Source organism: Polistes canadensis, unplaced genomic scaffold (genome assembly GCF_001313835.1).
Source record: "Polistes canadensis isolate GaletaPanama2010 unplaced genomic scaffold, ASM131383v1 scaffold_44, whole genome shotgun sequence".
Classification (NCBI taxonomy): domain Eukaryota; kingdom Metazoa; phylum Arthropoda; class Insecta; order Hymenoptera; family Vespidae; genus Polistes; species Polistes canadensis.
The window spans coordinates 567,011-590,980 of record NW_014569591.1 but is presented as its reverse complement, the minus strand read 5'-3'; the positions used below and the strand labels follow the sequence as shown (position 1 = coordinate 590,980).

At 31.9% G+C, this 23,970-nt stretch overlaps 2 protein-coding genes and 1 long non-coding RNA gene across 5 annotated transcripts in view; 2 read left to right on the top strand and 1 right to left on the bottom strand.

Moving 5' to 3' along the window:
- Nucleotides 1-3,127, top strand: part of LOC106785028 — a 64,541-nt gene extending 61,414 nt beyond the window's left edge. For both annotated transcript variants that reach the window (XR_001381483.1, XR_001381480.1), the window contains exon 4: nucleotides 3,045-3,127. This is a non-coding gene — a long non-coding RNA (uncharacterized LOC106785028). The remainder of the gene's footprint in view (nucleotides 1-3,044) is intronic.
- Nucleotides 1-8,648, bottom strand: part of LOC106785027 (autophagy-related protein 16-1) — a 384,411-nt gene extending 375,763 nt beyond the window's left edge. The window contains exons 1-8 of one of the 2 annotated variants that reach the window (XM_014745124.1): nucleotides 8,211-8,648; nucleotides 7,716-7,968; nucleotides 7,429-7,591; nucleotides 7,267-7,355; nucleotides 6,383-6,436; nucleotides 5,357-5,495; nucleotides 3,026-3,131; nucleotides 1,375-1,517 (exon numbers count right to left, since the gene is read on the bottom strand). In XM_014745124.1, coding sequence (XP_014600610.1) covers nucleotides 1,375-1,517; nucleotides 3,026-3,131; nucleotides 5,357-5,495; nucleotides 6,383-6,436; nucleotides 7,267-7,355; nucleotides 7,429-7,591; nucleotides 7,716-7,968; nucleotides 8,211-8,340 — 1,077 coding nt within the window. In that variant the 5' untranslated portion in view covers nucleotides 8,341-8,648. The remainder of the gene's footprint in view (nucleotides 1-1,374; nucleotides 1,518-3,025; nucleotides 3,132-5,356; nucleotides 5,496-6,382; nucleotides 6,437-7,266; nucleotides 7,356-7,428; nucleotides 7,592-7,715; nucleotides 7,969-8,210) is intronic. The other variant, XM_014745125.1, reaches the window with a different exon arrangement.
- An 867-nt stretch (nucleotides 8,649-9,515) lies between these two features.
- On the top strand, nucleotides 9,516-15,173 carry LOC106785048 (protein suppressor of forked). Its single transcript, XM_014745187.1, has 13 exons — nucleotides 9,516-9,691; nucleotides 9,924-10,115; nucleotides 10,204-10,236; nucleotides 11,801-11,898; nucleotides 11,990-12,143; nucleotides 12,225-12,458; nucleotides 12,538-12,921; nucleotides 12,997-13,243; nucleotides 13,319-13,388; nucleotides 13,474-13,570; nucleotides 13,742-14,000; nucleotides 14,090-14,224; nucleotides 14,322-15,173. Exons 1-13 carry the CDS (start codon nucleotides 9,668-9,670, stop codon nucleotides 14,534-14,536), a joined length of 2,142 nt encoding a protein of 713 aa, XP_014600673.1. The 5' UTR covers nucleotides 9,516-9,667; the 3' UTR covers nucleotides 14,537-15,173.
- Nucleotides 15,174-23,970: the final 8,797 nt, after the last annotated feature.

The following is a 23,970-nucleotide window of genomic DNA, read 5'->3' as shown; positions in this document are numbered from 1 at the left end:
TCTCTCTCTCTCTCTCACTTTATTATATAACCCGATGAATACATACGTTGCGTAACTGGTTCCGGGGGAGGAGAAGGAGGAAGAGGAGGGGAGGGGGATACAAATTAGATCCGACGCTCAAAAGCACGGCTTTGTGTATCGCGTGAAGTAGAATTATACAGTGGTACGCGAATAGTTCCACGTTGAGGTCGACGCGCACGACGTTCATTAGAAGTTTTAATGTAACTTCTACCTCCCACCATCGGTCCTCGACTGTAAAGTGTATCAACCGTGGAGGAGTCGTAGGGCTACAAGGAACGCATTAGAGTTGCATGTAAATGAGAGAACCGTAGAAATCCTATCATATTTCCTACGAAGAAGTTTCTTTAAACGAAGTACCTATCTACCTACCCTACACGACCTTTCCTAATTTTTTAATTTCTTTTATGTTTTTTTTCTTTTTTTTTTTTTCACTTTTTTTTATTGCAAAAGAAGATATTATAAGGTCACGCGTTACGTTAATAAAGGTTCAGTCGTCTCCCTCTCTCCCTCCCCTCCCCGCCCCGCCCACGTAAGTGGATATTAACGAGAGTTCAAAATCGACTCGAGTAGAGAAATATTTTCTTTCTTTATTTCTATATCTTTCTTTCTTTCTCTCGTTCGATCGTCGAAGGCTTTGTAGTTTCGATGACGATCGCGCTCTCAAGATACTTTATCACGGTGCTTTATACACTCGCGGCACTTTGAAGAGACCTTGTCAGGATAACGAGACGTCTAGAGAAAAAGAAAGAGAGAGAGAGAAAGAGAGAGAGAGAGAGAGGAAGATAGATAGAACGAGAAAGGGGAAAACCTTAATCACGAATAAAGCAAGATTTTTCGTTTCCATCGTAATCGATCATCATTTCCTCATTTCCTGTTTTATAAAAACTAATAAAATACATTTAACATCTCCCCGACTTGTAAGCACTTCGATTATTGGATAAATAAAAAAAAAAGATACTTATTAAGTGCGAAAACGTGTAATATTCTCTATCTATAAAGATAAAAACGGATGATCGAATGTTTCGTAGTATAAAACTATACGACGTGTTATCCCTTTACTTTATAAATAAACTCGTGTTCTTATTAAAACATACACTTCTCTCGTAGATACACGCTAATAAATCTTAATGTAAAACATGTAAAAAGAAATGGTTATTATATCTACGTAATACGTAGTTCGTGAAGTTTCAACATAGTCGGCATGGTCGATCAAAAAACGTTTTCGACGGCCGTATCATGCCGCGGGCGGAGAAAAAAGAAAAAAAAACAAAGAACACAAAGAAAAGATTCGAAAGTTTTTGAAAGAATAATAAAAGTTGAAACCTCAGAATTTCGTGACATCAGATCACTTACCTTAACCCGAAGATCATTGAGGGTCCATACCCTGCTGGCGAAGTCGTTGGAAGCTCCAAGGATGAGGGTACCCGTCGAATCAAAGTCAACCGACATTACACCGGCGTTGCTACCGACGAGCACTCCCTTACATTCGGACGTGCCTGAAACAAAAGTTTCGTATCGAGGTCATACGTCTCATTCTCTTTCCCGAGAACAGACAGACAGACAGACAGTCCCTTTACCCTGGCTAATTAAATTTACGCTCACTCGCCCTAATTGCTTACGGACGATGAGAAAACCAGATGAGAAAATAAAGAGAATGCTAGAGGGTGGAATGGACTGAACGGTGGGTGGGAGGGAACGTAGGTAGAGGTTCAGGGGGAGAGCTGGAGGAGCAGGAAGAGGAGGAGGAGAGAAAGAGACGGATATATGGATAGGTGGACAGCTCGATGGGTAGATAAATGAATCGAGTGCGCACAAAAGCCAATTAACGAAGGTGAAAAAAATGGGAAAAGGAAAAAAGGAAAGAAGGAAGGAAGGAAGGAAAGAAGGATGGTGGAAAAGGAAATACGACGAAGGTGGAAGCAAACGTCCGAGGAAGTCGTATATTTCGCTCTCGCAATACGAGGAAAGGAAATAGGTCTTATACATAGCATATATATATATGTATATATATATAGGTAATACTAAAGCGTGTATAAGCCGTACAATAAGTACAGATGCTTCATCCAATTTGCAACGCGGCGAGGGGATTATCGCGAGGTGCGGCGCATTATATCCGAGCCCGGTCGCACTTCGCAAAAGCGTTTCGCAGGAGGACGCGGAGAAACGGTTTCAATGGCAGCCAGGCCGACGGCTTTTAATAGGCATCCCTATGGCGAAAGAGAACCGAGGTATACACAACGGCTACGCTATACAAGGTAACCTGTTGATTCGTTAACATACTTCATTAAGTGGATGGAATAGAGAAACCCCTCCGGAAGAATGTCGCGAAGCAACTCGACGACGCGTTTCCGAAACTTCTGCGACGTTCTTGCTATTTCAATGAATGCGTATTATATATTATTCTTTTTTTATCTAATCTATCTTAAAAAAAATATGCTCAAGATTTAGAGGAGAAGAGATTTCGTTCGATCATATTGGTAAAAATTAAAACAATGTAATCGATTGTCGGTTTAATTATGAGTAAACGTATTAGCAAACTGTTACGCTAACATTTGTTAACTTCGAATTAATCCAACGTTGGATCAATCTTTTTATATCGAGAAAACGATAATGACGTATCATACAAAAAAAAACTCGAAATTTCGTTGAGGTCTCGATCACACTTTTGCACATGAAAGAACTCGTAATTGCCGAGAGGCTTTGAATATTTAAAACGGGGAAAAAAATTATACGTATATATTGCGAATTCGTCTGTACGTATTAATTTTCACCCTTTTGACTTATCGTCGTTTTTCTTAACACGTGCATCTTCATTAATCAAATGAGCGTTTCGATGTTCGTGTCTATAAACGTTACCACGTTTATAAAGATACGGAAGATGATAGAAAGTGTGCACGTAAAATGTAAAGGTAAATGAGTATGCAAAGGGCAAAGTGTATTATTGATATTCTTCCCTAAACGTTTATGCAAAAACTTTTACAGAGAAGAGAGGTTATCCAATTACCTTTAATTATACTCCACAGTTTCACCTTCCTGTCCGCTCCACCGGTGGCCAGGATTCTGTCGACTGGAGACCATTTTACGGCGTACACTTCTCCCTCGTGAGCATTCTGGAAGGGTTATAAATACTTGGCGTATAAATTTCAAAGAATTCATGCATACATTACGCACGAATAAACGTTAAACTAACAAAAACAAAAACAAATAACGGAGCGGGGGGGGAGGGAGGTTCTTTTTCGAAACAAATTCATTCTATTCGGTCGAGTCAAACGTGGAAAATTAAAAACTTTTACCTTTTGTTTTGCAATCTACATTCCGCCATAATAACGAGTAAGTTGATGTAATTGTTAAAAATAATATATCCGTTAGAACCCTATTGAAATTTTTCGTTAAAAAAAAACAATATAATAATTAAAACTTTACAAATATTAAAGAAAATATGGCGGAAATTTTTAATTCGACACAATTAAATTTCATTAAGTACTGATAATTATTTCTAATTTGTTCCAATTAAAATACGTAAAATGTAAAAATAAAATTCGTTCACTTAATATTTGAAAATTTGTAACCGTAAACCCTTCTAAAAACTACGCATGATAATTGCACAAAAATTATAATATTAATATTAATATTATTTCATAAAACTTTATTTACATTGCAATCTATACAATATCAAATACCATAATAATTTCCAATGAAAATGAAAACTATAGATAATTTACTAATAAAAATAGTATCGAAAAATCTAATCGTAATCGTTTAATTTTCGGACTAAAATTCTATATTGCGCAAAACAGTTGGTAATTACTTATTTTTTAAATTTATATGGACTGTGGACTTTTAAGCAGGGGTTGGAAATGGTTATGATGATCGATGAAAAATATTATAATTGTTACGAATATGAGAATTTTCGCCCATATCAATTTGGATTCTATAGAACCGATATATAGGATCAAATAATAGCAATTATAAAATCTAAATGGAAACAATATGATATCGATTATAGAAAACCGTAATCGAAACCGATATGGACGAAAGTTGTTATATCTATAACAATTATAACATTTTTTCAGTGCTCATAATTGTTTCAATCAGAATTGATACGTATAACAGTTTGGAACAGTTTTTTTCGGAAACGTTTCAACTCCTGCTTTTAAATTCCATATCTTTCAAAGAATGTGATCTTGAAACTAGATATTACATTATTCTCCAATATATTTAAAGCTTGAAACTAAATCTGTTTAATTTAAAGAGAAAAGCATTTATAACATTATATTAAGTAATACATATTGCAATATACTCTTCATAATTCTAGAATACATTTGTGTATGTCGCTTCACTATGTTACGCTATACAAAATAAATCAGAACAATAAGCTAATAAACTAGAATCTGTAAAATACAAAAATATATTATGCTTTTTGACATAATTCATAATAAATTAAAAATGTAACTAGAAATTCTTATATTATAAAGTTTTAAGAAAAAACATTTCAAAATAAGAAAAGTTTACGGTTATCAACAAACTTTTTATCATCTATATATATAGAAAACAATATTTAAAAAAATTATTGCTTCCGAATTTCATCGATATAATATTATTTTTTCATGCAAATTAAAAGACCTATCCTATAGCAAAAATGTACCATGCGTAAATAAGAAATACAACGAGAATAAAATGCATACCACATTAAAATATCAATTTAAAAAATGAACTTTGTGCCACATAACAGCATATATGTATATATATTGACTGAGCTTAAGTTTGTTGAGTATTGATTAGTATAACAAGATTGTTATACTAATCAATTTCTATGAACAAATAATTATTTGCTTACTTTGTTTGATGCGGATTAAATCTTAATAAATAAGATTACAAATCCTTTGTTCTTAAATTTCTAAGAAAAATATTTATTCGAAGGAAAAATGCATGTATCAGATAATGTGCGATATAAAGTATGCACATATTAAGTATGATACAACAAACATAGCTAGAACAAATGGCATAAATGTTTTTACTAAATAATATGTTGATAAATAGTCAGAATATACAGAATATACTCTTATACTGAAAACTTTAAATAAAAGTATGAAACAAACGAAGACAAAATACTTGAAATTAATCATGAAAATAAGCAGGTCCGTATTAACATTGATATTGTGATTTAAAAACAAGTATTTATAACTGCATAATACTTTTCTTTCATTATTTATGGCATGCATTCTTTGATAATAATATCAATATAAAATTCAATAGTAAATAGCCATATGAATTAAAAATCTTATGACTATAATAATGCATAAATAATTAATATTTTAAGTACAAATCAACGTACAAATGAGACGGACACTTTTGTTGGTACTGTAGTAGGAAGACCAGCAACACCTTCTTTTAAACTCGATCTATCAGGACTAACAGGTCGTGTATCACGAGCAGCATCTTCTAACTCTTTTTGCATTTTTGCTTGTCGTTTTCTGTAAAATAGCATAGAAGATTAGATTTAATAACATTAAGATAAAATTTTCATTTAAATATAATCAATATTTTGGACACATCAAAAAACGATAACAAAAACGCAAAGTTTACAGACAAATTGTATATTGTAATTACCACACCATTTTTCTTATAATTTCATTAGAGTTTTTTAAAAACTTATAAATATATGTGTATATATATATATATATATATGTGTGTATGTATACGTACATACAAATCACAAGCAAACTGTATATTGAGAGAGAGCCAAGCATTTAATTAATAGATTTTTTCCCAAATATTTCTTAGTAATTTTTCCCAAGTTAGTAGCTTTAAAAGTATTACTGCGGAAACGCATTTATATACTTATATTTTATATACACAATTATTAGATTATTACCCACAAAGGTAAATATTCCATAACTTTTCAACACATTTTATATCAGTAAATATCTTTTCAAGTTTGTTTATGATCACCTAAGATATATATCATAAGAGTTATTAAATAATTATTTTCCTTAGATTAGAGGAATTGATACGTACAACGGTGCAATGCAAATTGCAAATATAATAAATGAAATTAAAAAATAAATTATTTGCAGATAAAATATATTTGTGCAAGAAAACAAATTAATGTAATACATACATAATTTCAAAAAAGTATTCGAATGTTCGCTATTTAAACTTTAAATAATAACTTAAATCTAATATACATATTTTTATTATTTAAGATATTAATGGCGATCGTTCGAATATTTTCGTAAGCCATTGTACATACACTGTAATAATTATAAACATTCATAACATAATACTTTTAAGCTCTAGTGGCTTTTTAAGCTATTTAGCAAAAAGCTTAACATGTTTCACTTCATTTCATTGAACTTACCCAAATTTAGATATGGTATTCATCAAAAAGGCTGTTGGACTGGTAAAACTCTCACTGAAAAGAAAATTTCAAACAGTGGAAAATGCTAATCTAGAAAGCTTTGAAAAAACTAAATGATGTTTTTCTGTGAAAGCCCCATTATTTTAAATATTATTATCGTCGTATTAATACTAATCAAAAAATAAATACTATCTGCAAAAGTTTATCGTGGTTCAAATATTACATTAAAAAAGCAAAGCAGAATAGTTAGTTTAGCAATAAACAAAAATTTGTGGCGCAGGCAAGATAATCAGTGCAGTAAATATATAAATATATATATATTACAATATATATATATAGAACAAATGTTACAAAAAAGCAATATGTATTACACTAAATTTCTCTCCACTTGATTTCTATTTTTTTATTTCATATAATATGTTCAATATAAAGAATATAAAAAATACAACTCCATTATACCATAAATTTACTTTCCTTACATACCTTATCTCTTACAACATAGATATAAAATCTCTTCATTGAATTACTTCAAACAAACTTGAAAAGGTTTAAAATTGGAAAATATTTTAATACAGTATATTATTTGTCTATTATACTATAAAAGATGGTAAAATTTTATGCATGCATTATCAGAATTACAAAGCATTCAAGATTAATATTTAATATGAAAATTTCAAAAAAGATATAAAGAAAATAAATAACTACAAGTGGGAGTAATGCATATAGTATCAACATATTTACAAATAAGTATCTCTAAATTTGATAAAAATATTCGTCAAAATATATCTTTTTATCTCTGAACTATGATACTGTAATTATAATAAATGAATTATAATAAATGAATATGAATATTACATGAGTGATGACATAATAAAGTTACGTACTTTAAAAAATTATCATTTTCTTCGTTCATTTTCTCTGCATCTCTTGCTTTGTATTTAATCAACCGTTCTACCAATTGACGATTTTCTTCCTATAAAAAATTTAAGACATATATAGTATTATTTTTATAAAGTTTATACAATATGTTTAAGCTTTAAGCATACTTGTGATTTTCTAAGTTTATCTTCCAAAGATGCAAAAGCAAGTTGCAAAGCTTGATGTTCATCCTTAAGCATTTGATTTATACTCTCATATTCTCTTTCTCTAGCTAGATATTTTGCTATATCTGAGCGTAATATGCTGTTAGTTTCCTTACATTCCGCAAGACTAAAAAACAAAATTTGTAATACTTATAACAATTATTGTCACTTATTAGAAGAAAACATATAATATTTTGTACTATTAAGAAATAACTGTAAGGTTAACAGGATTGACAAAATTCAACGCATACCTTGCTTCTTTAGCGTGTAGTTCTTTTATCATTTCTTGCATTTTCTTATTAAGATCTACAATTTGTTGCATATGTTCTCCATTTTTCTTGTGTAATGCGGTTAATTCTTCAGTTTGTTTCAGGCGTGCTTCGTTAACTGAACTGGCACTTGGTCCTGGACTATTGCAACTCTCACGTCTTAAATTTTCATTCGATATTGTCAACTGCATATTTTGACAACGTAGTGTATTTACGTTTTCAAATAATCTATTATCTATTAAAAAAAAATCATCGTTAATTATACAAATATAGTTTTATTATTTATACTAATAGATAAGGTAAATGTAGAGAGAAAGAACAGATGATTTTTACATGAAATTTTAATTAAGAATCCTTTCAAACATTAACATATTGAAGTCTACATTACAATAATATATGTTTCTACAAACTAGAGTACAGATAAAAAACAGAATATGCTATTATTTTACATAATCATTAGATCAAAATAATGCTTACGTAAAGTGATGAGATCAGAAAAACAAAATGTTTCAATCCTGTTCCTTTCGCGAAGCTGTGAGATAATGTTTCTCCTCCAATTATTGTCATTTCTGGACATATATGACGATTCCAACTCGTGAGTTGCCATTTTCTCTTGAATATACCCTTTGATTTAATCTTAATCAATTCAGTTTAATAAAACTTTGATAATGATAAAATAATTAAAAAAAAAAAGTTATAGAAAATATTTTGGCTATCTTCACTCCATAACGCATTGAATTTTGTTCGCGAAAAACTGTCAATCATTCGTTATAAAATTGTATGTGAATATTCAAACGCTGTAATTGTTTAAATAACTCATTACAACGTTATGACATTTCAATAATATCTCGGTAAAAGATTTTAATTACGAAAACAACTACCCTAACCTAAGATACCAAACACTAGACACCTATACTGAATTTTAACGAATATCGAGAGATACGATGCAAGCGCTCTACGACGATAAGTCGATATATCGAATTACAAGATGCACGTGCTCTGCTGAATAAACTCTCTGCAAAACTGTCGATAAAGTAAATAACCTTATATTAGCAGAAAATAGCGTAGTGAATAAATACCTAATTAACCGTAGATACGCTAGCCGATACCCTTAATAGCAGAAAAAAATAAATAAGTGCTCACTATTTGTAATGAGCAATTAGGAGAACTTATTCATTTTTTTCTGCTGTTGCAAACTTCGTTGCTTTGCTTAGAAATAGAAAAAAATTTTATGTATTTTCAATTATATATATATATATTAACAACTAATTAAATTATTAATTTATTAATGTGAGCAATTAAGGATTTTGATTGAGAAAATAATGTGCAATTAAGAGCATATATTTATTTTTTTCTGCTGTAAGGTTCCTTGCCAGCGTTCCTATAATGCAAGCGCACTTTGAAAAAAATGAAAATAAAGTTGGTATATGTTAAGTACATACTATCGCCCACTGGTGGTCCCAGTAGTAACAAAAATGAAATTGGGTAGATATAAAAGGGAACTTGATAGCTTCCATGTACTTCTGTATTCTTTGACTGGACAAAATTGAAATTAGGATTTTATATATGGTAAAGTTAAATAATTAAACATTTGTCCAGAAATTTACAACAAAAAAATGCAACGTAAATTAAACACAGCCTTAGCTCAACATTACTTTCATTTTTCAAAAATAAAATATTAAAACAAAAGTAATATGGATTGAATGTTGTTGCGTAAGATCCTCTTTCTAGTTCCAATCGAATGTTTCGATATATCGATTGTTGAACCGTTAGTTCGATAAACGTGGTACTTCATTGTAAGCAGTAGTAGTTTGTTATATGCAATAGTTTGTTTCTGTGTACTGTGAAAAAAAACAGTTTAAAATAATTTAAAGATTATTATTTAAATAAAGACTTTATTTTTTTAGTATTATTTTATAAGAAGCGAATAAAATATGACGGAGGATAAGACAGAATTCGTAAGTTTATGAGGTTCTTAGAGATAGTTATGGTATCGCTTGGATAACCTTTTCTTTGGCGAATACTTTATTAAATATATATTTTTTTTATAAATTGTTTACATATTTTCTTTAAAGGTTACAAAACATATAATATATTCTTATGAAAATATATTGATTAATTTTTTCAACAAAATTGAGTTTGAAAATTTTGGTCTAAAATATTTCTATAATTATGTATTATTTCTTTTAGGATTGGGGCAATGAAAAGTTACAACGTGCTCAAAAAACAGTGGATGAATCGCCCTATGATTTAGAAGCTTGGAGCGTCTTAATCAGAGAAGCTCAAAATAGGCCTATTACTGAAGTTCGACCAGTCTTTGAAAAGCTCATCACTGTATTTCCGTCTGCAGGCCGGTATTGGAAAATTTATATAGAACAAGAGGTATGGTAAATGGTATTCAATTTCTATTACGATTACAATAATTTGTATACAACTATATGATTAACGTATTAAATATCATCTTTTTCAGATGAAAATGCGGAACTTTGAAAAGGTTGAAAAGGTATGTTAACATTAATTGTTTGAGTTTTCAAATTTAAGTAAAAATAAATTAAATGTTTACGCCAACATGATATTTAGGTTGTTCAGTTAAAATATATAAACACAATTTACATTACAATTCTTGCTTATATTAAAATTCAAGTTATTAATTATTATATGTAGAACACAGTGTACATAGTCTATGTGTACTGCGTCTTACTTTCATATAATAAATGCAAGTTTAGATTTGTAAAGTATAAGAAAATGGTGTTTTTAACCGAACAACATTACTTATTGATGTTTAAGTTTTCTTTTTTACAGTAGCACCACAAATTATATTGTCAGACTAACTTAAAATGTTTCAATATTATCTTACAATGTGATACACAGCACTTTACATATCATGTGAGGTGAATAAAAGCATTTTATTTCACCATAAGTTAATTATTTCATTAATTAATAACTGATCTGTTGATACATTTGGGAGGTTGTTTTCTTATGTAAATGATAGATTTCATTCTCTTATTTCTATGATGAAATAAAAAATTACGTATCTAAATGATTTTGCATGAAACGACTTAAGAAGACAACTTTCTGAATATAACAGCCTTGTATTCCTTCCTGCGGTACATTTGTTACATATATTAGTTGTGTTTAGAATACCTCTAACAAAGTGACAAATGATTCAGAAATTGATAAATACAGAATTTCTACTGTGAATATTAAAGTGGTAGTTAATGCGTTCAATTACTACTCCTATTTTCTGAATATTGTGGTATCTTATTATCTCATCTACAAACATAAGTTTGTAATTGATCAATCTAATCAATTACCAAATTCCACAGTTTCCTAGCAGACCTTATCCAATCACAATTATTTGAGGCAACATTAATATCCTCAAGTAATGTGATATATTTAAAGAGGTAGCATAAGGTGATGATTTTCAGTCAACAATCCATTACAATAAAAGTCTATCTTGGATCTTTGCTATATACAATATTAATATAATTGTTCCGTTCACCTTGTGTTGCTTCGTGTTGTCTTCATTTTTTTTCTATCGTTTGGGGATCATTCATTTCTAGATCCCACGTAGGTTTGCTAAATTTTTTCATAGCCCTGCCTAAAAAAATAAATAAATATTCTTTATTTTGTGTTGGGCTTATTTTATAGCAATTGTAAATAATGGTCACATCCGTGAAAGATTTTTTACCCAATAGTAATATTAAAGGATATGTTTATGCAATAAACCATTCTCAATTGATGCATTTGTGCATTATTATTTATCCCAATATTTATATATATCTATATACGTACACATAAAAATATATGCATATACATAATATTATAACTATTGTATATTTTGTTACACATTTTGCAAAATAAATAATGAAATTATAACTTTCTCTTACTATGACGTGATTTGTACCGATAATATTTTATATGCATAGAAAGAAAACTTGCCTATGTGGGTAAGTAAGGTGGTAGATATGTGTCTTATTTTATGGTTGAGTGTTGACAGAAGTATATATATCTTCGGCATATTAATTCTCTATTGATCAGACTAAATTGGTTGTTTTGTCTAACAGCTTTTCCAAAGGTGCCTCATGAAAATCTTAAACATTGAATTATGGAAACTTTACCTTTCTTATGTCAAAGAAACAAAAGCAAGTCTTGCAACGTACAAGTAAGCATGATGCTTCAATATATTTGAAAGAGTTCATTATTAAAAAATTCAAATATAAAATAAGCATAACGAATAATTATTCATTTTTTAGGGAGAAAATGGCACAAGCTTATGACTTCGCTCTGGATAAAATTGGAATGGATATTCACTCTTATAGTATTTGGAACGACTATGTTACATTTTTGAAAAGTGTAGAAGCTGTAGGTTCATATGCTGAGAACCAAAAGATTAGCGCTGTCCGTAAGGTAATAAACTATACATATATTTATTTAAATACCCCTCCTAATATTAATTATATATAATTAAAATATTTTCATATTTTACAGGTATACCAACGCGGCGTTATTAATCCCATGATAAACATGGAACAATTATGGAAAGATTACATAGTATTCGAACAAAGTATTAATCCAATAATCGCAGAAAAAATGGGATTAGAGAGATCGAGAGATTATATGAATGCTAGGCGAGTTGCTAAAGAATTAGAAGCGGTAACAAGGGGTTTGAACAGAAGTGCTCCTAGTGTACCACCAACTGGTCATCCAGAAGAAGTGAAACAAGTAATTATTGAAAATATTACAAGTCTAGAAAAAAATCTTTTTATTAAATATACGAATATTTTACTCTTGTGTATTGTAGGTTGAATTATGGAAAAAGTATATTGCATGGGAACGTAGTAATCCATTGAGAACAGAAGATACATCACTCGTTGCACGTAGAGTAATGTTTGCGATAGAGCAATGTTTACTTTGCCTCGGTCATCATCCTGCAGTATGGCATCAAGCTGCCCATTTTCTAGAACTTAGTTCAAAGATTTTAACCGAAAAGGGAGATGTTAATGCTGCTAAAAATTTAAGCGATGAAGCAGCAACAATGTTTGAAAGAGCTACAAACACATTGTTGTCCAAAAATATGTTGTTATACTTTGCTCATGCAGATTTTGAAGAAGGCAGAGTTAAATATGAGAAAGTTCATCAAATTTATCAAAAGTTCCTCGACATTCCTGACATTGATCCTACGTTGGTTAGTATTCTTAATAATCAAACTGAAACATGATCTATGATAGATCGTGTAAACGATATTTTTTTGACTTTATAGGCGTACGTGCAATACATGAAATTTGCGAGACGAGCAGAAGGAATTAAATCAGCTAGGACTGTTTTTAAAAGAGCTCGCGAAGATCCACGGTGCAAACATCACGTATACGTAGCTGCTGCATTGATGGAATACTACTGTACCAAAGATAAAAATATTGCATTTAGAATTTTCGAGCTTGGATTGAAAAAATTCGGTGACAATCCTGATTATATTCTATGTTACATTGATTACTTATCACATTTGAATGGTCAGTATATTTAGATTATTTTCTTTTACTTATTTAATTATATAACTTACTTAATTTAATTATATAATATTTTAGAGGACAATAATACAAGGGTTTTATTCGAGAGAGTATTATCTTCTGGAAGTTTAGAACCAGAAAAATCTGTGTAAGTATTTCTTTCTCATAAATATGAGATTTGATTATGCATTTGTTTAACATTCACGATTATATTTGTTACATAAATGTTTCAGTGATATTTGGAATCGTTTTTTGGAGTTTGAATCTAATATAGGAGATTTGGCCAGTATCGTTAAAGTTGAAAAAAGACGTAGTGCCGTATTAGAGAAGGTTTGTATAATAAAGTTATTTTAGTGAGTCTTTAATTTGTACTTATAATTCAATAATAATTAACCGTTTAACCAGCTTCAGCGGCAATACGTAGGAACTTTTATTTAATCTAAAATAAAACAAGATCCCACAATTACATAACTATAAAAATATTCTTTTTTTTTTAATTAGATTAAAGAATTTGAAGGAAAGGAAACGGCTCAATTGGTAGATCGATATAAATTTCTTGATCTGTATCCCTGTACGCCAATGGAATTAAGGTCGATCGGATATATGGAAGTATCTAGCGTAGCTAGAAATTCAACTGGTGCAGTGCCACGAGTACCTGACCCAGAAGAAGCCATAGCATCTTTGCCTAGACCCGATTTATCACAAATGATTCCTTATAAACCAAAAGTAAATGCTTTGCCTGGAGAACATCCAGTACCAGGTAGATAAATATATTTTTTTTTTTTATATAATATAAGCATTTTCTTTGTTGATGATTTTTTTAACATGATTTTGTTAACGTTATTACAGGTGGAACTTTTCCTTTACCACCTGCCGCAGCACAATTATGCACGATATTACCACCACCTGGTTGCTTCAGAGGGCCCTTTGTTGCAGTCGATTTACTTATGGATGTATTTAGTAGAATTCAATTGCCTGATCACGGTAAGTTCGAGTTCAACATGAAATAAACTTTTAAAACTTTTTAGAATTTTATCAATATCTTAGATCAATAATAATTCATAAGAATTAATATTTACAGCACCATTACCAGTCGCGGATAATGGCTGTGACACCAAATTATTCGATCTAGCCAAATCCGTTCATTGGATCGTCGATGAGAGCAACGATGGTATGAGTATTGGTTCCAAACGTAAAAGAACGCGTTTAGCTGGAGACGATAGTGAAGAAGAAGATTTACCACCACCTCCAGCGAATGATATTTACCGACAAAGGCAACAGAAACGAGTAAAATAAAGACTTACTACGTTGTTTCTAATTATAACAAACGGATCTACGCGAAGCTCGTAACGACAAATTTTGGAGAAGAGGGATCAAATATCCTCGAGATATTTTTCATATTTCCTTTTGTTTATTAGATAACATCTTGGCATAGGTGTTGATATGCTAAAAAAAAATCAATCATAATTAATAAGTATAAATCGTAATAATTCCTTGCGTGCTACTGTTAGCACGATATTTTGATTATATTTGAGTACCATGTACTCTTAAAAATTTCAATATTTTTATATACAGGATGGTCCACTAACTGTTAGCACTATAAATTACTAGACCATCCTGTATATATATACATATATTATATATATAAATATCAATTAAACTTTTATTCAAATATCTTTAGATAACGTTTATATTTGAAACATCTAAAGAGAGACAATATTTTAATTTGAATAAAATTAGAAAGAGAATCGAATGTCAGTACCAGTACCTAGTATCATTTGTATCTTCTATTTGTCCGATATATTTCATTGTATCCGAATAACAATGTGTGTTGACATTAATTTTTTATGTTAAAGCAGACAAACAAATAAAATATAAACATTTGTACTATATGTAAGAGAGATATTATAAAATTATTTACAAGTAAGAGATAATGATTGATGATTTCTTGTAAAATAAAAATGATTTAATAAACGATTCTGTTTTTTTTATTATATATATATATATATATATATATATATGTGTAATATATATCTGTCTCTTTCTTTATTTTCCTATTTCTCTCTTTCATGCAACGTGAACACGATACGAGAAGTGACCAAGCTATTAACTCGTCATCGACGATTCTATTCGCGAATGAGCCGAAATCCGTTAACAGATATATATGTGTGTATTTCTCTTTCTCTCTCTCGATCTATATATCTATCTTCCTCACTTCTATAAGAGCGCAATTAAACTTTGATCGGCATTCGTAGTTCGAGTGGCTGGTAATGGCTCCCTTCGGGTTACGCTAAATTGGTCTGCGGCCTTTGAAAATAGTCGGCGTCCGCTGTTAGAGTTGCTTCGAAAACTTGATGAATGATGGAAATCTGCTGGCAACTTCGTTAGCCATTTCCGCAAATTACAATGCAAAATCAAGATCGTGCGAGGTAGCATGACGCTTGGTAATAATGTAGGCTAACCGAAAGCGAATCGATATATATATATACATACACATACGTAGCAGATACATTTGAAATTGAATCGATTTGAAACATTTTATCCAGGTAGAAGTTTCGTCGATTAAGAAGAAGAAAATTTCTCGTTTGAAAGTAAAATCGGTCAATCCAAACCGAATAAAATAACAAGGAGCAATCAACGTGGAAGTAACGAAGCTCGTTTTTGATTACTGAATAATGAAGTGGTAGATGATTATAGAAGATTCGACCGAAGATGTGTTTGAATGTGTACGAGTGTATGTTGAGAAGGGACGTAGTAGGGTGAGAGGGAAGGAAGGAAGGAAGGAAGGAAGGAAGGAAGGAAGAGCTGCAGGAGCTCTATTACGTCGACATAAATTCTGACCACGCTTGGCACGCGCGACTATGGCATAGTTGTGCCTCCATCCGTCTTGAACCAAGATACCTTACATTTATGTTCGACCTGACTGAACCATGAACGGCCAAAGTAAAAATATTCGATATATTTCTTTTTTTTTTCTTTAACTTTATCTATTTCTTACTCTTTTTATTTCTCTTTTAAACTTTCTCTTTATGTTTTCTCTGAGTAGTTGTACAACATCAGTAGAGAACAATGTTTTACTTCGTCTAATTACACCAACTCGTTCGTCATATCTGTTCGTGCATCTCCAAGTGCAGTAAGCACTTTCGTTAGAACACATTTAATGTTTACACTTTTAATGACTTTTTCAAAAAGTAAGCTCGGAGAGAAGCAACTGTGTAATATCTAATGTATTCATGTTCAAGAGAGAACGCACAAGTGTTTAGAAATGAAAAGAAAATATTATAGAAATAAAATCCATAGAATAAAGAAAAGAAGAAAAACGAGATCTCAAATGTCTCTTATTGGAAGAAACCATAACATCGTTTATTAGGAGGACTATAGTATCTCGCTGAAATTTTCACGACCACCTGAACCCATGGATCCAGGTGTTTTCCTACGGATTCGATAATGTACTCGTTCTAACACCTAAAGCTATAAAGTATCCTTCTTATTCTCGTATCGAGAAACGTTTGTATTTGTCGTTGAAACTTTTATTATTACTGATAAGTAATAAAAGAAGTTTAAAAAATCTTCTCTGAACTCTTAAATAATTTATTTTTTAATAGAAAGGAAGAGATAGATAGATAGATAGATAGAGAGAGAAAGAGAGAGAGAGAGAGCGAGAGAGAATAATTATTAAATCTACCTTCCTATTAGCAGAATACAGTATTATGTCTTTACTTCGTATTGTTAACGGTTTCTTAACGAGCCAAATGCGTGGCACAAAATACGTTGCACGTTCTTTGTCACGGTATATTTCTCATTGTACTCTTATTTAATGTTCTCTTCAACTTTCAACATTACTCTTCTTTACTTGAGATAATTAATAATAATGCTTTCTAATATCATTATGCGCGAATGCGTTCAAAACAAATATTTCACTATCATTTCTGAATTCCTTATTTCTGATTATAATCGATAAAAAATTGCTGCAGGGATACTTTACCGTTGAACATTATTCCTTCTTTTTTACAAAGCTTCTTAAGAAACGGAAATTTCGAATACAACCGTCACTCGATCGTTCTCCCACGGTTCGACGTTTAATAATTACTCGGTTGCGACGATTTGGATCGATGTTCGAATGTAATCGATTTCCGATAATCGGTTTATTCCTTCAAGCTATGCTCGAACAGGAGTATCAACGAGAATGAATTTATCTCTTTCTCTCTTTCCCTTTGAAGATCTTCTCGTTAACGTCATATGTAATACCAGCTTAACTTCAAAGCTTTACAAATATATTGGAATGATTTGTTAAACTTGGTATGAAACATTTATCAACGTGTAACCATAATATATATAATTATATTTTTTTTCATATAAATTAGGTGTATCTACTATACACATTTAATTAAGCGCGAGATATTTTATTTCGACTTGTATTTATTCTTTTTCGAAAGAATAAATTGATGAGAGTACCGATTGGAAGGAACGTGTACATATTAGATCAATTGGAAAGGTATAGGTATAGATTTGTATACAGTTTAAGTATACTATTGATATCTAACATAGAGTCATATATTCTTTTCATCGAGAACGACCCTCGCGAGGTTAACGAAGATATCACAACTGGCTGCTCGGCCCATTAATTCTACAGAGAGAGAGAAAATTTAGGGAGACTCTCACGTAACCGCCTGGGACGCAACTTGGAGTGGTCTTTGAAACTTTGCTTCTCTATCTCAGGAGGAAGACAAATGACAAGAGCCGAAAGGAGGTTTGGAACTGCTAGTTGGCCTTTCATAGAACGCAAACGCATAACTCTCTCCTACTTTGCCGAAAACGTGGACTGCCACCATCGCGGCCGTTCCATTCTACCAGCTACCGCCTAAGAAGAGTAATTTCAACCCCCACTAAGAACGTCGATGAAGGCAAACGGATATTTGTCGACGTGCCAACTTGCCCCAACGAGCCACATCCTTCTCTCCGAGACAACAATCCGATAGCCACAAGAAACTATAAGATAAGATTAATCTCATTTTACAAAAAAATCTATCCTAAAATTGAATTGAAATATATGTTATTTTGAAATCATGCATTTAGATATTTGTTTGTCATTACATATTCAAAATTTGTCTCATATTTTTTTACGTATAATTTAAATCATAATGATTATAAAAAAAGAAAAAAAAAAGAAATTTGATCATAGATATATAAATTCTTTTGTCAACTTTCCAATCGATAGGTTCGTTAAAGAGAACGAAATATCGATAGGGAAGAAATATTATAGCATATCGATAGGTAAGCTTTATTGGATAGAGTCATTGAATAGTACTCGTCATCCCTTAGATGACATTGTTATCCTTACAATAACTGTTTGAAAAGTGCTACCGTGTGTCTCGTGAATAATAGAAGAAGAGACTTATCTCTTCCCTTCCACGACGATTTGATTTGATTTTTTTTCCTTCTAACGTTGGTATACATTTCTCTCGTCGCACCTTACTTCGCTATTCACGTTAAGCCAGAAAAATGCATGGACAAGAAGAATGCCGAGATATATCCGGTGGTTACTTTGCGCGCACACCTTGCCAGCCCTTCCCTTTTCCTTTTCCTTCACCTCCTTCATCCCCCTCATCCCCTTCATCCCCTTTGCCCTAGATCCGACGTCTCCACCGATATGCATTATCGACGTAATAAACTTTCCACGGATATTTATGCGAGATCGCCGCGTTATCCTACGTGAGGGATGTTCATTCGTACGAAAGAGGAAATTGCACCTAGGTGCTAATGTATTAATCGTGAAAACGAGCTTTTATCAGGGTTTATACGGTTAAATGCATTCGTGGTGATTGTAAAAAAGGGGCAGTTATTTTTTTTTTTTTTTTCAAAAGAATTTATCTACCTCTTTCACAAATGATAAATAGAAGAAGATAAGATATACTCGATATCCACACAACTTATGCATTAATTTAATATATTTCATATTTTTTATCTTATACGAAGTATAATATAAAGTATTATATAAATAATGGTTTTTCGAGTAAAACGCAAACGTTTGGGGTCGAATAAGAATGAAGAGAGTCGAACAATAGTGTTAATCACAGGGATGTTATCTAATTGTAATTACGCTCTAGCCGCTACCGTTAATATTAATTACCTCACCTAATTGTGTGTATTCCGTTAAATTACCGAGAATACCGCTAGCCTACGTCTGACCGGTGACGTGCGCATGGCTCAGATCCATTTGTCGCTTCTCTGCAATATTTATGTGCCAAATTTGCGCTGCATTAGCCAAACGTATGTGTAGTGATCCTATACGTGAACTGGTGAGAGAAGGTTGCCGATTCATTACGATGGACGAACGTATATTACATACACCCTTCTATATTGTTTTTCATTAAAAAGGTTCTTAATATACAATCAATCAATATAATTAATTATTCATTTATATATACGTAACAATAATTAAGAGAGAAACTCACTATCAAAATTTATTTTCATATTTCTCTAACAATTTATATAATATAATATAATCATTATATTTCAAAATGATTCTTATAAAATACGTTATGTAATACTTGTGAGTTATGATAAAATTGATGCCATAATGATATTAACGGTGAACAAAAAAAAAAGAGATTTGACTACAGATTCATTCTGATTTGTAAACTATATTAAAGTCACGATTTGAAGCTTGAGAAAATATTTGAGAGATGATCCAGTCGGAAAATCGAGACACGTTGCTGGTCAAAACGGTTTATTACTCGACCGACAGCTCGGGATTTTTACAGAAGCGTGACTGGCATGGAAAAAATCAAAAGAGAGAAGGGACAGAGAGAGAGAGAGAGAGAGAGAGAGAAAGAGAAAAAAATATCGATCACTCAAGTTTTCTTTCCCTTTCTCTCTCTCTCTCTCTCTTTCTCTCTCTCTCTCTCTCTAGTATTATATACTTTCTCTTTTTCCCATTGGTCTCACGAAAAATTGACATCGAAAGCGACAAGAGATACGATCGTGGCCGATGTTCGATCGAAGTCGATGCGGATATGCCATCTCTCTTCTACTTGTACTTGTACATATACATATATATATATATATATATATATATATATATATATATATATATATAGATTTAGATGTATATATATGGGTATGTACACGTATGTATGTTGGTAGGCACATTTATCATGGTTATCGATGGCACTCGACGCGGAGCACGCCGACGTTGGTCAAGTGGACGTAACCGTATACGAATTCGAATCGATTTCAAATCGAAACTTCGATCTCTCTCGAATACTAATCGTTGAGAATTGACCAAATTTTTATCTTCTCAATTTCTCTTTTATCCTATTGTATTTTCCATAAGTTAACACGAATAAATTACTTGTCGTTTATTATTTTTTTTTTTATCGTAAAGTTACATGACCCTTTTTTCCCCATTTTTCTTCTATTCTTTTTTATTTTCTCTTTTTCTTGCTTTTTTTTTTGTTCGAGGAAAATTTCGATAGAAAAAAAACATTTATATTTTCTAACACACGCAGCACGCGAGATCGTAGCGAAAGAAATCGATAAACAACAAACGTAGACGTATACGAAGGAGGAGACTGTCTTAAACAATTAAGAAGCTCTCGAAATACAACGATAATCTTAGTGCAAGACTCGTTGTAGAAATTGATAACGTACGCCATCGTGGATGATGAATAGATGCGTTCGTACGTTTCCTTGTAGCACGTTAAAAAGAAGAAGAAAAAGAAGAAGAAGAAGAAGATGCGAGAAACTAAAGTCGAGGAGGGATAGGAAAGAAACGACCAAGAGAAAGAAGAGAGAGAGAGAGAGAGAAATGCTTTCGTCTGGAACAAGCTAGGAGTATTAATCAAGAGGCCTCTTTCGTTGTTATCTGAAGAAGAAAAAGAAAAAGAAGAAGAAAGAGAAGAAGAAGAAGAAGAAGAAAAATGAAAAAGAAGATATCGTGGATCATACTAGCAGGAAGGAATTAAAGGGTAGCTCGTTAGGAAAATCATAAGATAATTTAATTAGCTTTGACGCCTAGGAGGCCTTTAACATTACACAACGTTCACGAATGAAGACCCATTTTCTAATTCATTCTAGTCTATGATTACAAGAATATCGATTTCAAATTTATAATTATGTGAATGAATAAATTAGAATCATAAGATTTAATAGATTAGAAGATTACGAGAAATTAATTTATCGTTAAAATGTTAGAAAAAAAATTCACGTTTAGGATAGAAAACTTTTTTTTTTTCAATAAGTTCTTTTAGACGTTACTTATAATTATGAATATGATTACGGTGGTGACAATTATTATTATTATTATTATTATTATTATTATTATTATAATTATTATCACGTGAAATAAATTCTATGTTGACTTTCAACTTGACAAGCGTAAAAAAGACGAATCGTGCCTTTTTATATGGAATTCAATGCGTACGTTACAATGCAGTAAGGGAAAAGCTTTTCTAGTTTCGTGGCGGCGCGGCACGGCGCCTCTGCTTGAGTACACTCGCTCAGGACAAAGAGAAAAATTCTCTTTCATTAAAAAGCCACCGTTTTCATTGTGAAGCAAAAGCAAGAGCTCGAGCGAGAGGTGGAAATTTATTAAACGTTACCTCCGACAAGTTTCTTTACGTACTGTAGTCTTCCTACGACTACGATGTCGACGACGACGACGACGACGACATAACACCTACATACATTGTAAATGAATGCGATAAAAAAAGATAGAGAATGAAACATAAAATATAAAAAGAAGCAAAACAATCAAAAACAGCACGATTGATATTGATATTTTTTTTACGAATTCGATATTGTTACTATTATTATTACATCTATAATCGTGCGACGATGAAAAATAAAAAGGTGGACAATTTTTCTATTATCGCGAATATAAAGAAACGCACGATTTCTGTCACGACTCGCGCGTGTTTCCTTTTGATTCTTTTTTTTCTTTTTTGTTTTTAATTTCATTTTTTTTTACTTCTTCATGTATGGGGGCGTGCAGCAAAGTCGCGGCTTTTGTCGTTTTACATTCCTCTTATTCGTGTAACATCGCCATACTCCCACCATCATTTTTCTATACATACGGCAAACCAACGCTTTTGTACCGAGAGTAATTAAAACATTTTGGCTGAACTGAGAGGGTTCTTTGAGTATTAAACGTGCCAGAAAATTCATTCTTCGTTGCCTTTGCTGAAGGGCTACTAGTCTATGAAAGAACATGCGTATGTTACAGAAACAAACTTGTTTCACAAGCGCGCAGTTACAAAGTTCCTACCAACTCTTCCCGCACCGTCATATTCTTCTCACAATAGAACTATAGTTTACTATTACTCTTTTCAAGGAGTAATTACGAATATTCGAATTAAACGGGTCTTTATAATCATTTCTTCCTACTTATCAAAATAAGTATCTAATCTATTGGGAAAAAAAATTACAGAAATCGATTGACTATTCAAAAACAAAAAACTCAAAGTTGTTGTCCCGTGATTAAGCACGCATTGACGCCGAAACGTTCGATCTTGCGGTTTTGAACTAAGTTTTGGATCCATATTGGATATGGACGGAGATTCTCTAGGAGTAACGTGCAATTTGACTTCCGTTTTGACTTGAGTGCGGTTATGGGGTCATCAGAGAAGCCTCACTGCCAAGTCGAGTTTGAGTGAACGTTTTCTTTGGATCCATCGGTGTCCTACGTGCAACCGCAATCTGTGATACCTCTAACTACTACATTTCTCTATCTCTCAAACTATCTAATAGTCTCAATCCCTTCTACCTTTTCTCCCTTATTCATTCTCCTCTTCGTCTTTTTCTTCTTCTATTACTTTCTCTCTTTACATTTAGCCACGTTGTTCTAACTAACGTCATTCCAGTTCAACGAGCCTATTCCAATTAATTTATTCGTCGAAAAACGATCTATCGATTTCCTTTATGAAAAATGATATTTCCCTTTGTTCGACGTTTTACGCGTTTGTCAAACCATCGAGCACGTTAGTCGAACTGTTTACCCAACGTTCAATTAACTTGGGGGCATGGAGAGTCATTTGTAAGGTTACCCCACTGATCTCCCCATCCCCTTTGACTCTTACTGAACATCTATCATCCCTTTTTCCACGAGATCGGAACGATATGGCCAAAGATAAAATGAAAACGTGCTCCCTTTCGCAATTGCTATTTTCTTTGAACATAAATAAAATGGAACAAAGAGAGAGAGAAAGAGAGAAAAAGAGAACAAGAGAACTAAAAACGAAAAATGTTGTATGATATTTTCTCAAAGATTTTAAAAAGTTCTAATCAAAATCGAGCTCATGCAAATGTTCTCGCGTCTTCTATATTCTTTTCTGTATATGTTATGTATTGTATAGATTGCCCGGTGTATGTTTGTACGGTCATGAAATGATCTTCACTTTTCATACTGTGCATGCACATGTACACGCGTTTTGTATCTGACTATAAGAGCTTAATCTTTCCAAACATCCACGTTGTAAGGGCAAAATGAAATAATATATAGAAAAAGACAAGAATTCAATTATTAATAATTAAAAATGTATTTTGTTATTCTGTATTTATAAAGATCAATGTAGTGTTCGGTTTCTGATAAGAGTTCAGCTGTTCTTCCTCCTAAGATGACTTCGTCTTCCTCATCCCCATGCTCTAAACACACCCAACTGAAGAACATTTTATAGATTGATCAAAATGCTCTGGGTAATGTATATATTACCCATAGTAATATATTGACT